The following is a 14,205-nucleotide window of genomic DNA, read 5'->3' as shown; positions in this document are numbered from 1 at the left end:
GTCAGTTTACATCCACTTTAAGCAGTTGGAAACTGTTTTTGTTTTTTTTCTTTTTGGAATAAAGATTTTACCTAAATAAGACAAAGGCAGGTGTAAGACAAAGGCATAATGAGCTAGTATGCACCGCATACTAGCTCATTATGAAATGCTTATCTTAGAGCGAAGCGCCTGCACCGTGTCCCGGTCACCGCTGGGGGAGCTGACATGGTCCCTCTGCGCTCCTTCTGGGTTCGCGGCTCCGACGCTGTGAGTGGCCGGAGCCCCGATGACATCACTCCAGCGCATACGCGCAGGAGTACCCATTCCGGCAAGGAGCTCTGAATTTCCGGCAGCATCCTTCGGACCTTCAGAGATCATGTGCGGTGGCTGCATGCAGGGTGAATATCTCCTAAACCATGCGGGTTTAGGAGATATTCATTTTACCTGCAGATAAGCCTTATTATAGGCTTACTTGTAGGTAAAAATGTAAAAAAGGGGTATACAACCGCTTTAACTGCAGCTTTCTGGATTGCTTTGTCTGTTAAAGAAAGCTGAAAAATAACTGAATTGCTGGCTGGATTACAAAAAAAAAAAGGCTAAAAAGCTAACTAATGCAGCCATCTCATTTAGGATTGGTAAGCTGCAATATACTATATTTATTTTTTCTTTTGGGTTTAGATACACTTTTTAACTGGAAATGAGAAGTCTGCAGTTTTAACCAAGAAACTATTTGTTGATCAATGAATAACTACTTACGAAAATATTTAAAAATGTGGTTCTGTCCTCAAGACAAATGTGTCTGAAAATGCATAGATGCAATGTATACCCAGACGCAAACCCACAACTAGAAGTAGCTATATAAAAAAAAATAATAATAATAATTAAAAAAATACAATTAATAATATTAAAATTAATAATAATAATAAACTAGTAAATTAAGGAGCAATAAATAAATACATTTTGAATAAAATGTTTAAAATAATAAAATCAAGTAAAATTCCTAAACTTACAAACACAAACCCAAGTTGGCCTGAATGCTACATTAATAAAATATGCTGTTACAGATCAATTTGGAATTACAGGACTGCGCTGCAACTGTGAGCCAAGCATTGGTCTTGCTGCTGTGGTGCGGCTCCCTTCACTTACATGGGAGTGTTTGATAGGTGGTGCTGCCTCTGCAGCGAGGTCTAATCATCCGAGCGGCACCATGCCTGCTTGTAGGTGTGGGGGCAGATCAACAGCCTGTTTTTACCATCCCCTGACTGTTTGTGTGAAGGAAGCCTAATACATTCTAATGTATGTATCATATGGCAATCCAAATGGCATCATTAGAATACACTTTGTGCAGTGAGTAATTGTCCCAAAAATGGCATGTGTCCCAGTAGCATTGCACTGATATCTGTACCGGTTCCAATACTAAGCATTTGCACAAGTACTTGTACTCCTGCCTGTAAATGCTCGAATAGTAAAACTGATACCTTGAGTCCTGGTTCACACAGGAAAATGCATGTGATTTGGACAGGAATGGCAACACATTCCTGTTCAAATCACATGCGATTCTTTGCAGTGGGGTTTAGTGGCGGTTGGTGGTCTTTTTTTTGGGGGGGTGGGCAGCAAACAGTGCACCCACAGCCACCCGCGGTCCAGTAGGTTGGGTTAGGAACACTTACACCATGGCAGCGCAGGCAGCGCTTCACCAAGGTGACAGGCGGCAGGGATTACGGGCGCCTTCCCCCTCTCTCCTCCGTGGGCATCACAACATCTTCCGTCTTCTCCCTCCCTCCTTACCGGCCAATCGGAACGCTTCTCTATTCAGACAACCAGGAAATGGGTCTCAGACCCGCTTTCTGATTGGCTGGGAGGAGAATTAGTGTGACAGTAGCGAATATTGTCACACAACTGGGTGGGCTTGGTTCGCAGTGCTCTGCGACTCAAGCCCACCCTTTTTTTGAAGCCTATAATCACGTGCTTTAAAACCCCCCTGGACGCATGGATGGGGGGGCGACGCCCGTGCGCCCCTAATGGATGGGCAGCCCCTGGTGAGATCTGAATCGTTCATTTTTATGGCTCAAATCGCACTGCAGCCGCAGTAAGGGTACAGGCACTTTTTTTTTTTCACACTGGAATGGGATGTGAACACCAATGTGATCCAATTCAACTAATCGCACTGTGCGTTGCGAACCGTTTTTGGGGTGTCATTAACTTAACATTGCCACCTGCTGCGGTTCGAACACATTGCGATTGGGATGCGGTGTGGGAAGCGCACAGGAATGGCTACGAGTCCCCCCACCACATCAGTGTGAACAGGTCCTCAAGTCTTCAGACTGTGTCTAAAAAAAGAAAAAGTATAGGTATTTGTACTCATTCTTAAAAAACTGGTATTGGTGCATCCCTACATCCCATAGATTTGTTGTGAACACTCACGCGTCACGCTAGGCTGAAATGTTGATTGTAATTGTCGGTCTGTGTTACCATTTGCCGTGTTCATTGAATGTCATCTTTACCGCAAAAGCGCATGAAATGCCGTTTATCTACAACCACCTGCACCCACCCAATAGAGGGAAACAATGCCATTTAAGATATATAACACAATAAATATCATTTCATGCTAGATTGCTCTTCATTTTTTTTTTTTTTTTTGTGCAGGCGATGGCTAAAATTCATTGTGATTGTGTAACCCACTCCAGGACCCTCCTAATTACTTTATATAATTGCCGAGGCCTAAAATGTGCTGATTATAAATTATGAGCCTGTGTGGCGGTTGGGCACTAATGACACCGCGTGTGCATTACAGGTTTTTACGCTGACAAGTGGAGAGATTATCTGGTGGCGAAGAATCCTCCAGTGACGAAGGCTTATTTTGATACGGCATCGGTGAAACCGTTTTGCAGTGAGTGAAATTGAATTTGCATAAAATAAAAAGCTGTCAGAGGGAGATAATAGTAGCTTGGGGAAGTTGGCGACATTTGCTTGGAACGCTAATTGCTTCAGACGGAATAATGTGAACTGTGAATTATAAGGATGAGGAGAGGACTGTACAGTGTAGGGGGTGGGGTTGTCTTCTTTTGGCCTACTTCTTTGTTGTAGCCGAATTAGGGCCGATCCACCCAGGCTTCTTTTCACACTGGGACCTATTTAAATATTGTTGTGTGGTCGCGGCCCACAGCTGCTTTGTTCTCTCGGCTGCGCAGTGATCTTTAATCTTTTCTGTGCTGCAGGGGCGTACAAAACAGAATTATCCCCGCCACTCGAGGGATTGACTAAGCCCTCGTCTCTCTTACAACAAAGAGAACAAGTGCACAACTTGACCTTGATTTTGTGGAAACGCAGTAAAGATGCGGTAAACATACAAATATAATTACAGCAGAGAAGACGGGATCCTGGTGAAGACATTAAACAGAAAAATACAGGGATTTATCAGACCATGCATAGATAATAAAACCTTTGTTTTCAAGTCATGCTAGGCAATCACCTCCTACTGATCGGAGATGTATAAGCAGATTATTAAGCAAAAAAAATTAAAAAATGAATATAGTGAGGTTGATTTATTAGGCAAATAGACTATGCACTTTGAAAGTGTAGTTGCACTCAGGGCTGGAACAAGAGGTGGGCAGGAGGGGCGGCTGCCCTGGGCACTGTGGCATCATGTGAAGTAGGGGGGGGCACTACAAGGAGTTTGGGGGGGGGGGGATTTGGGGGTGGCAAGGGGTAAGTATTGTTCTAGGAGGGGAAATTGAGAGGGGGGGGGGGGCTAAAAGTGATCTATGGGGATTTGTGTTGGGGAGGGGGGATGGGGGGGAATATTTGTGCTAGGAGGGGAGATTTGGGGGTCATTTGTGCTGGGAGGGATTTGAAGTGGGGAGGGGGTGAAGATGGGACTAGGAGGGGACATTTTAGGGGTAGAGGCTTTGTACTAGTAGGGGTGACTTTTTTGAAGGGGGGGCATTTAATTTGGGGGGGATTTTGAGGATGAGGAGGTAAAGATTTATGCTGAGAGGGGGCATTTCAGCAGAGGGGTGGATTTGTACTGGGGGAGGAGGAATTTATGCTTAGGGGTAAGCATGCAGATTAGTGCTCAGTGTTTTTGTGGGGGGGGGGGGGAATTTTGCTGACACATAATGCTTATACATCTTTGGGGGAGGGGGTGCGCAGTTTGGCATGCTCACCCTGGGCTCTAGATGACCTTATCCCGGTTGCACTCCTTTTCCCAAAAGATTAATAAATGTGATGAAGCTTTACTTTGTAAAGAATACCCAATCAGGCGCAAGGAAAATTAAATGCATTTTTGATGCACATGAACGGATGATGGAAATCAGCAGATTTCACTAAGCTCTGGGAAAAATGAGTGCACTTTGTGTGCATCCAGCAGCGATCACCGCAGGTAATCACTGGCTGTGCAGAGAGCTGCCAATAGCTGTGGCTGCTGGTGACTTATCAGAACTGAGCTGGTGGCCACACCTAACTACTGAGAGCCAGAGCAGGAGGCACTGATTCCTGCCGCTAATATTCGCACCGGCCCTAATCGCCGGTGTGAATGTAGCCTTAGAACCGCCAGTTGCTCGGCACTGGATAAATTCACGCACAGCATTGGTCCTGGTACCGATTATTCATTATTATTCGTTATGAACAAAAAAGTCAAAATTTGAGCTGGAATAGGAAGTGGGTGATTTTCTACGAGAACATTTACCTTCCATTCGAGAACTCTATTTTCCTGTTGTATCTGGAAATGCGAAGTAAGGGAAAAGCTCCCTAATGGGCCAAAAATTTGACAGATGTTAACGGATAAGTTCACCTTTTGTAACATGTTACACCCATATTCACGGTGTAACACCATTTTACAGATGCAGAAGCCCCTGATCCCCCATTGTGACATCGGGGGATCTTCTCCCTGCACCTGCTGTCACAATTTAAAAAAAAAAAAAAAAAAAAAAGCTCATCCGTGCGGGACTCCGCCCACCCAGCCGTGTCATTCATTCACAGAGTTCTGTGAATGTGAGGATTACAAGTACCATACCTCCCAACCTTTTGAGATGGGAACGAGGAACATCTATTAGCCACTGTATGTAGGCATAGGACACACCCCATCCCACGTCTCCTATAATTCTTAAAAGAAAATTATACAAAAAATGATTAGTTAAACCCACAAGTGCTTTTTTTTTTTTTTTTTTTTTTTTTTTTTTTTTACCACTACTACTCCTTTTATATTGGCTTTTGAAGTTTACAAATCCAAAAATTCTGGGGTGCCAAGTTTCACCATCACTGCCCTAGTCTATCCAAGACCTGGTTACAAAATGTGGCTGGCAGTGGTGGCTGGTGGATTTTTTTTTGGGGTGGCAGCAAACAACCCCCCCCCCCCCCCGGGCCGCTGGTGGAGCTGCACTAGCACAGCTGCCCCTACCCCCATACTCCCGCTGCATGGCACAAACACTCCCAGCAAACCTCCACCCCCACTGGCTGTCTGCCGATCAGTCCTTACCCTTCCAGCGTGGTTGCCCCTGTCGTTAAGCGTGGCAGGCTTGGGGAAAGCTGTTTCAATGTCCTCTCCTAGAGCAGATTCTGCGGTGAACCACCTTTCTGCTCCTCCCAGCGATAGGTGTCCAATAGGATCGCCTGGCGTTTTGGCCAATCGGAAACTGGTTTCATACCTGCTTCCCGATTGGCCGGGAGGAGGATCAGTGTTGCAACAGCGAATATTCATTTGCTGTTGCAACACACCTGGTTGAGATCAGAGTGCTGGCTCTAATAAGGTGCTAATAAGGTGCTTCAAACAAAAACCTTGCCACTGTAATTCATGCGCCCGGTGCCCTGAAAGGTGCCGGATGCATGAATAGGGAGTGGCTGCAGCGTGCTATGCATGAATCTATCCATTGTATATAGGGGCGTGGAGAGAGGGGGCGGCGCCTGGGCACCCCTAATGGCCCGGCCGCCACTGGGCTGGACAGGTATGTGCCTTCATTTTGTAGCAGTAGGCTCCTGATGCTTGCTGATCGGGCAAGAAATGGAAACTAATCTGATTGTAATTAACATTTTTTTGGTGTCTTCCCTTTTTTAGTGTTTCATTATTACTTGGATTTTATTACATCAAACACTAATACAAGGAGGGGTTATATTACCATCAAAGTTGAATCTACATCCGGAAACATAACTGAATCAAAGTTGGACCAGTAAGTTTTTCAGTTGATTGAGTATACTACTTTGTTACTTTTGGCACATTAAGAACTCTTTCAATTTCTTTTTCAGTGTAATGTCCCCCCCAATAGACAGCTATCAGGAGATGGGCTGGTTCATAACCAGTGCTTGTGTCTGCCCCCAACACTTGACTGTGACAAGCGGTGGCAGGAGACAGGCTGATGTACAGGAGGCTGCCATCCTCATCCTCCCTCTGCATTCCGCTCACTGCTGCTTTTCTTGGGCAAGTGCTTAGAGCCAGGACAAGCGCCAGTTATCAAGCAGTCCTCTCAATGCACATTACGTTGCGTGTCTGAACCCATAGGCTAAAGCTGGCCATAGATGGAACAACAGGCTGGAATGAGAATATCACTTGATTCCCCTATCAATACAGTCATTGATGAGGGAATCGCTCCCGCTGAGCCGCCTGGAGAACACAGTGAATACTGCTTGCTGCTATAATAGCCACTAGAAATAATTGCATGTAAAATCTGAAAGGCTGGTTGCACCCAAGTTGATCGATTTGAGCCTGCCCATACATGTTCGAATCTTGGTTAGACCTTGCTGAACTGCCCGAGATCCGAACGGTCTATGGCCAGCTTTACTAAGCACATAGGAACATGGAAGAAAGTACAGGCTGTAGGAAAAAAAAAAAAAAAAACCTAACACATTGCTACATCCACTGAAACTGCATGGTTGCTAGACGGATCTCCTACTGCGGAAATTTTATGTCTGAAAACCAACGCCATCAGCTGTCAACATACCTGAAAAGTGCCTGCATCTCTATGGGTACTGGTGACAAGCCGACAAGTTTCCGCCTGGCTGCTTTGATTCTTAAATTGTGCACGAATTACGCTCTGTGGAGATGTCTGTGAAATGGGAAGTGAAGCTGAATAGGATCATCCCCATTGGTTTGGAACTAATATTCAGACCAGCGCCAGGCTTGGGTTTTCTGATCAGTTCAATTTAATATGTTCAATATCTGCATGTATTGCTGTTTTCCAGGGATGCTGCCGTGTTTGAGAAAAATCAGGAGGTTACCCTGCTAGCCAAATTTGATCAGGATTTCGATCAGATTTCAAGAATCTTTGTGACATTTACCACGGGATCTGTGGTAGGTCCAAAGTACAAGCTGCAAGTTCTAAAAATGAGGCTCCGATCCACAGCAGACCCATACAGGTGAAGCATTTGTACATTAATACATTTGTTTATTGGACCATGATGTGATGAATCTGTTATATATGGGCACAAGACACTGGTGGTACTTTTTCAGTTCTTGAATTTGCTGAGTTTCCTATCCAATAGCAGTATTATTATTATTATTATTATTATTTTATTTTTTTTAGCTGTCCTTAAAGTAGAGTTCCACCCATAAATGGAATCGGATTCCTCCCCCCCTCCGTTGCCACATTTGGCACCTTTCAGGGGGGGGAGGGGGAAGCGGACACATGTCAAATCCACATATCTGCTCCCACTTCCGGAGAAAGATGACCACAATATTGTGCGCCGAACTACGCAATATCTGGCCCCCTCCTCCCTCCCCCCGCTGCCTTCTGGGAGACACACGGGTCCCAGAAGACAGCAGGGACCATTCAGAAAGCGCAGTGCGACTCGAGCATGTGCAGTAGGAAACAGGCTGTGAAGCCGCAAGGCTTCACTTCCTGTTTCCCTTAGTAAGGATGCCGGCTCCTGCACCCGAAACCGACCCGTTCCTTGACATTGCGGGCTCCCTGGACAGGTAAGTGTCCATATATTAAAAGTCAGCAGCTACAGTATTAGTAGCTGCTGACTTTAAATTTTTTTTTTTTTTACCCAGGCGGAACTCCGCTTTAAGAGCATATCCCAGCCCTTGCAAAAAATAATAAATTCGCCCATACTGATTAATAAAGAAAAAAAAAGTCTATTTATTTGTTTTTTTCACTGGAGACTACAAAGCATTGCAAGTGCAATCAGTGAATCATGGGTGCAATGCTCAGGCTTCTGCAGACTATTCCTCCAGCCACAGGTCCATGCCTTCAGTTATAGGTCAGGGGAAGTATCCATGAACTATGAGTGTGGGGACATCTCTGCACTCGTGCTCCATTTACATTCCTGTGAATAAATGATGCAGTTCTGTAGGCAAAGCAACACAGAGTTGGATTCTGTACGCAGGAGGAAAGGGAGGTGGGAGGGAGGTGGGAGGGGGGATGGGAGGGAGGTAGGAGGGGGGGGGTAGAAGTGATATAAGTGGGAGGGGCCACCATTCATTTGAATCCCATTTGACGGCAGTACTGCTCACCGAATGTGACAGCAGGTATCGCCCGTTTTGTCACGGCATGCTTTAACCACTTGAGCTCCGGAAGATTTACCCTCTTCATGGCCAGACCATTTTTTCTGGTTCGGCACTGTGCTACTTTAACTGGCGATTGCATGACCATGCAATGCTGTACGCAAACCAAATTTATATTTTTTTTTCACACAAATAGTGTATTTGATCACCACAGGGTTTTTATTCTTTTGCAATCTCTAAACAAAAAAAAAAAAACAAAAAAAAAAAAAACTATTTTCTACTTTCTGCTATAAAACATATCTAATAAAGAATAATTAAAACATTTTCTTTATAAATTTTGTCCAAAATGTGTTCTACATGTCAATAAAAATCCCAATAAGTGTATACTGTATTGATTGGTTTGCATGAAAGTTCTTGCGTCTGCATACTATGGTGTATATTTATTGGAATTTTTATTTACTTTTTTTATTTTATTTATTATACTAGTAATGGTGATGCTCAGTGACTAATAATGGGACTGTGCAGTGGACAATCTGACACTAACTGACACTGAGGGGGATCTGACTAACTGCCACTCACATCTCCAGTGATAGTAATCAGTGCTAAAAATAAGCACTGTCACTGTACTAATGACACTGGCTGGAAAGGGGTTAACATCTAGGGTTATCAAGGGTTTACACGTGTGGCTAACTATGTTTAGTGTCTGTACTATATATGCTGCTTTTACCAAGCAATATGCTGTTTTTTTTTACTGCCTGCTTTGCAGGGACACAAAAACAACACATTGCTGCTGTATGAAGAGAGTCCTGTGTTGTTTACAGGGCTCTCTTCTGTCATTCTCACAGCCGATCAGTGGGAGCCAGTCATAAATCATTAGCTGAGACCTACTGAATGGATTGTGCTGCAACGAATTGCAGAACAGTCTTCTGGGTCCGCACGTGCGAGCAGTCCCGGAAAAAAAGCCGCAATGTACAGGAATGCAAATGTACCTTTACGACCTGACCTGCCACAGTAAATGTACTGCAGTGGGTTGGCAAGCGGTAAAGGTAGGTGGCAGGGGCCTGCCCATTGTGGGCACATGGGTGCCGCCTCCCCTATCCCTGCCACCGCCGCCCCCTATCCATGCGCCTGGCCCCTTTCGGGACACCAGGCGCATGAATTCCCATGGCGGGGTTGGGGGGAGTGTGTTTCTTTTTTTTTTTTTTTGAAGCACCTGATTAGAGCCAGAGGCTCTAATAGGCTTCAAAATAAGGTGGGCTCGGAGCGCAGAGCATTGTGTTCTGGAGCCCACCCAGGTGTGTTGCAACAGCGAATGAATATTCGCTGTTGCAACACTGATCCTCCTCCCAGCCAATCGTGAAGTGGGTCTGATACCCGTCACCTGATTGGCTGAAAGGACAGGCGATCCTTTTGGACGCCTATGAGGAGGAGGGGAGGAGCGGAGCTGGAAGCCACCATGGAGGAGAGGACTCGGCCCAAGCCGCTGCCTGCTGCCCGCCACAATGGGGTGAGTGCCGGACCGTCCGCAAGCAGCGGGGGGGTCATCAGCCTGTGCAGTGTCCCTGTGCAGTGTCGGATGTCATATCGGCTGGACTCCTCTCCCTCATTCCTCCAACAGCAGTTCCCGGAGTCTGTCTGTTAGTCCGTTTGTGTAGATGGGAGGGGATCAGAACACACACAACCCACTAGTACCGGGAGCCCGGACCGACTGGCAAACATAGGGGGGTGGGGGGGATGAGGGTTGTTTGCCGCCCCCCCCCCCCCTAAAAAAAAAAAACACCAGCCACCACTGGTAGGTAGTCCAGGACAGCAAAACTACCTATCGGCCACAATTGTAGAAGAGCCCTTAAAGCAGAACTATATTCTCTCAATCAACATGAACTATTTTTAATACTTGTGCTGCTAACATTAGTAACTAGATGGTAAATATATTAAATATAATATTGATTGAGAGAATAAAGATCTGCTTTTTAAGGGCTCTTTTTTTACATTTCTTCTTCCTTGTTTCTGGCTCAGGCAAAAATTCCGTCATACATCTCATGAGTCTTTATGGACATTTTTTTTTTTCTTTTAACTGGAGGAGGGGCATTCTCCGCTACGCACACCCTCCTGCCTGAATGCCTGAGCTAAGGGCAGGTGGATTCCAGGAAGTAGATGCTACATGAATCATGCCTTACTCAGGATGTCTGTGGCTAGAAATGCTGGGGGGGGGGGGGGAGTTCAAGGTGATCTTCTAGATTGTAAGCTCTAACGAGCAGGGCCCTCTGATCCCTCCTGTATTCATTTGTATTGTAAGTGTACTGTCTGCCCTCATGTTGTAAAGCGCTGCGCAAACTGTTGGCGCTATATAAATCCTGTATATTAATAATAATAACTCAACAAATTAAAACATGGAGACTTGGAGTTTGCTTTGAATATTGAAAATGAATGAAATGGCGTTTTCAGTTTGTGGTGCTCAGATACGGGTTTTAGTTCCTCTTTAAAGCCAACCTGATATTTTCTCATTCGAGGCAAACCAACAAGTTTGCTTTGATCCCCTTTGGCTCTAAGGGAGATTACAAATGAAATGAGGGATTTCATGCTTGGGGCGATGTTTGGGCAATGTAAGTGCTCAATCTGTAATATCTTTGTGTTTTCTGTTTTTCAGGACATCATTCTGCCGATACGACTTTACCTTACAAGAAAACACTGAAGTGGATTTTTTGCCGATTCCTTGTGAAAACTCCAACTTCTTTTCCTTGTGTTGCAGTGAAGGCACACAGCAATGCCCAAGACAAAGAAACGCTCGGTGGTAGTTCAGCTGTTAAATATGTTCACATAACGGAATGTTCAGCAAGCTGAAGATTAAAAAAAAAGATACCCATAGCAAACCATCAAATGCTGGAGTCCTATGCCTCAAAGATGAATTTTGATTGGTTGCTGTGGGCTGACGCACTTTGCACTGTGCCTTAATGCATAGGTTTGTGTCACTGTGAACAGCACTTGTTTTGAAGGGCTAAAGCCGGCCACAGATGGATCAAACCTCGACCGCTTCAGTAGAGACCGGCTGAGATTTGATCCATCTATGGGCAGGCTTATTGTACCCAAGTCGATCCGTCAATCAACTTGGGTAGAGCCAGCCTGTCTGCTTTTTTACATGTGATTACTGTCAGCAGCTACACTATAGCCGCTAGCAGTAATCATTGCGTTCTCTCGGTGGGGAGCCTTCCTGGCCGGCAGAGCACAATAACACTGCGGACATAGGTGTGCACCCTAAATCTCAAACACGCATGCCTTTCTCTGCTGCCTCAGCTGCATGGGGCAATGAATGAATAGGGAGTGCTGTGATCTTAACAGCTTCCTATTCATTCACAAACTGAAACATAGTAAACAGTTTACTATGCTTCAGTTATGAATGAACACAGTGTGTGTGTTCACTGTATTCATTTAGAAAAGGAAGAGGCTGGTAAATTACATATTTACTAGCCTCTTTCCCATTCTCCGTCCTGAAATATCCCCCACAGCAGCCGGGAGGAGAGGAGAGGAGGGACGCCAGCAGCACTGCTGGGCAGGGTTAGCCTGGGCAGTAGGGGGAATCGTCGCTGCACGTAGTGATTAGGGTGTGCCCAGGCACACCAGGCACACCCCCTGCACACTCCTATGGCTGCAGGAGAGATTCCCCCATCAACACAGTCAGCTATTTTCTTTCCTGGGCTGCTCATTTAAACTAACCAGATGAATTGATATACAAATCTTACCACCAATAGGATAATCTGTCCCTTAGAATATGATGTTTGCCCTACTTGGCTTGAACATGGCATCAATGTGAATAATAGCTTTAAAACATCAGAACTGTAGATTCAGTGGCAGTTTCTACCTGTATTTAAAGTAGAATTAAAGAAGAAAAACTTTTTTTTTTATATGTTGGTAAGAGTAAGCGAGAATTATAATCCCTCTCAGTTTCTTTTCTTTTTTTTTTTTTTGCCATCTTTGTCCCGTAGCCAAAACCTGGAATTGAGAAGAAATTCCTTCATGTGAGAAAAACTAGTGTCCCTATGGGAAGATTTCCCCTCTATTCTTAACCCAAAATTTGGGATTTTCCTAAACTTTGACTTTCAATGATAACAGTAAACATAACTAAAAAGAAATGTTTTAGGTGATGAACTATAAATGCACCACATCCCTAGGTAGTCGAATGGAAAATTATTGTAGCAACGTGGGATTTTTTAGGTGCCATACACAGAAAATATGAGAGAAGATATAAATTATAACAATTTATTGATATACACAAAATTAACATTTGTTAAAGATACGAAAATATGGGTACATCTCGGTTAGAGTGTCATAATGTGTGTGTGTGTGTGTGTGCATGTGTGTATATATATATATATATATATATATATATATATATATATATATATATATATATAATATATATATATTGTGTCGTGTTCCCAACATGTTTCGCCTGTCAAGGCATCTTCAGGGGATGTTGATGACCACGGTTAGTATACAAGATCTCTTGTATACTGACAGTATATATAGCTTGTATACAAACAGTGGTCATCAATAATCCCTGAAGAAGCCTTGACAGGCAAAATATGTTGTGAACACGACCATGATACTGCTATATATAAGTGAATATACTACGATACTGTAACCGAGTTGTACACAATATTTTCATATCTTTTTAACACATTTTAATTATGTATATCAATAAACTGTTACATTTTATATCTTCTCTCATCTTTTCTAGGTATGGCACCTAAAAAATCCCACATTGCTACAATAATCTTCCTAATGCCCCGTACACACGGTCGGACATTGATCGGACATTCCGACAACAAAATCCTAGGATTTTTTCAGACGGATGTTGGCTCAAACTTGTCTTGCATACACACGGTCACACAAAGTTGTCGGAAAATCCGATCGTTCTGAACGCGGTGACATAAAACACGTACGTGGGAACTATAAACGGGGCAGTAGCCAATAGCTTTCGTCTCTTAATTTATTCTGAGCATGCGTGGCACTTTGTGCGTCAGATTTGTGTACACACAATCGGAATTTCCAACAACTGATTTTGTTGTCGGAAAATTTTGTAGCCTGCTCTCAAACTTTGTGTGTCGGACATTCCTATAGAAAATGTGTGATGGAGCCCACACACGGTCGGAATTTCCGACAACAAGGTCTTATCACACATTTTCCATCAGAAAATCCTATCGTGTGTACGGGGCATAACAGGGACTCGGACAGCAATAAAAACCTGACAGGGGTTCTAATCTCTCTCCTCTATCCAAAAACTAACAAAAAAAGTTTTACTTACACTTTACAGAGGAGGTCCAGCCCCCCCCCCCCCCCCCTCCCACAGAAATTAAGTCAGCAGCTACAAATACTGCAGCTGCTGACCTTTAATATTAGGACACTTACCTGTCCAGGTAGCCCGTGATATTGGCACCCCAGATGATCTTTGGATCGTCTGTCAGGTGCAGCCACCACCATTCCTGGTAAGGGAACCTGGCAGTGAAGCCTTTTGGCTTCACAGCCGGTTCCCTACTGCGCATGCACGGATGCGCACTGCGCTTCCTAATTGGTCTGGCGGTGGCGGGAGGTGGAGGGGGCTGAACCTTCGGTAGGCCGGTCCACGGTCTCAAAAACAGGTACCCGTCCCCACCCCCCTGAAAGGTGCCAAATGTGGCACCGGAGGGGGGGGGGGGGGCAGATGAGCAGAAGTTCCACTTTTGAGTGGAACTCGGCTTTAAGTACTTTTCTTTTCAATACAGAGTCTGTTTTAGGCTTCATTCACATGGCCT

The 14,205-nt window shown here is 44.6% G+C and overlaps 1 protein-coding gene across 1 annotated transcript in view; it reads left to right on the top strand.

Annotated features, from left to right (window-relative positions):
• Nucleotides 1-12,741, top strand: part of LIPI (lipase I) — a 61,874-nt gene extending 49,133 nt beyond the window's left edge. The window contains exons 7-10 of the mRNA XM_073617047.1: nt 2,774-2,869; nt 6,032-6,143; nt 7,153-7,326; nt 11,064-12,741. Coding sequence (XP_073473148.1) covers nt 2,774-2,869; nt 6,032-6,143; nt 7,153-7,326; nt 11,064-11,211 — 530 coding nt within the window. The 3' untranslated portion in view covers nt 11,212-12,741. The remainder of the gene's footprint in view (nt 1-2,773; nt 2,870-6,031; nt 6,144-7,152; nt 7,327-11,063) is intronic.
• The last annotated feature ends 1,464 nt before the right edge of the window (nt 12,742-14,205 follow it).

Source organism: Aquarana catesbeiana, linkage group LG02 (assembly GCF_042186555.1).
Source record: "Aquarana catesbeiana isolate 2022-GZ linkage group LG02, ASM4218655v1, whole genome shotgun sequence".
In the NCBI taxonomy this organism is placed as follows: domain Eukaryota; kingdom Metazoa; phylum Chordata; class Amphibia; order Anura; family Ranidae; genus Aquarana; species Aquarana catesbeiana.
The sequence above is the reverse complement of the archived record's forward strand: the minus strand, read 5'-3'. Positions and strand labels throughout refer to the sequence as shown.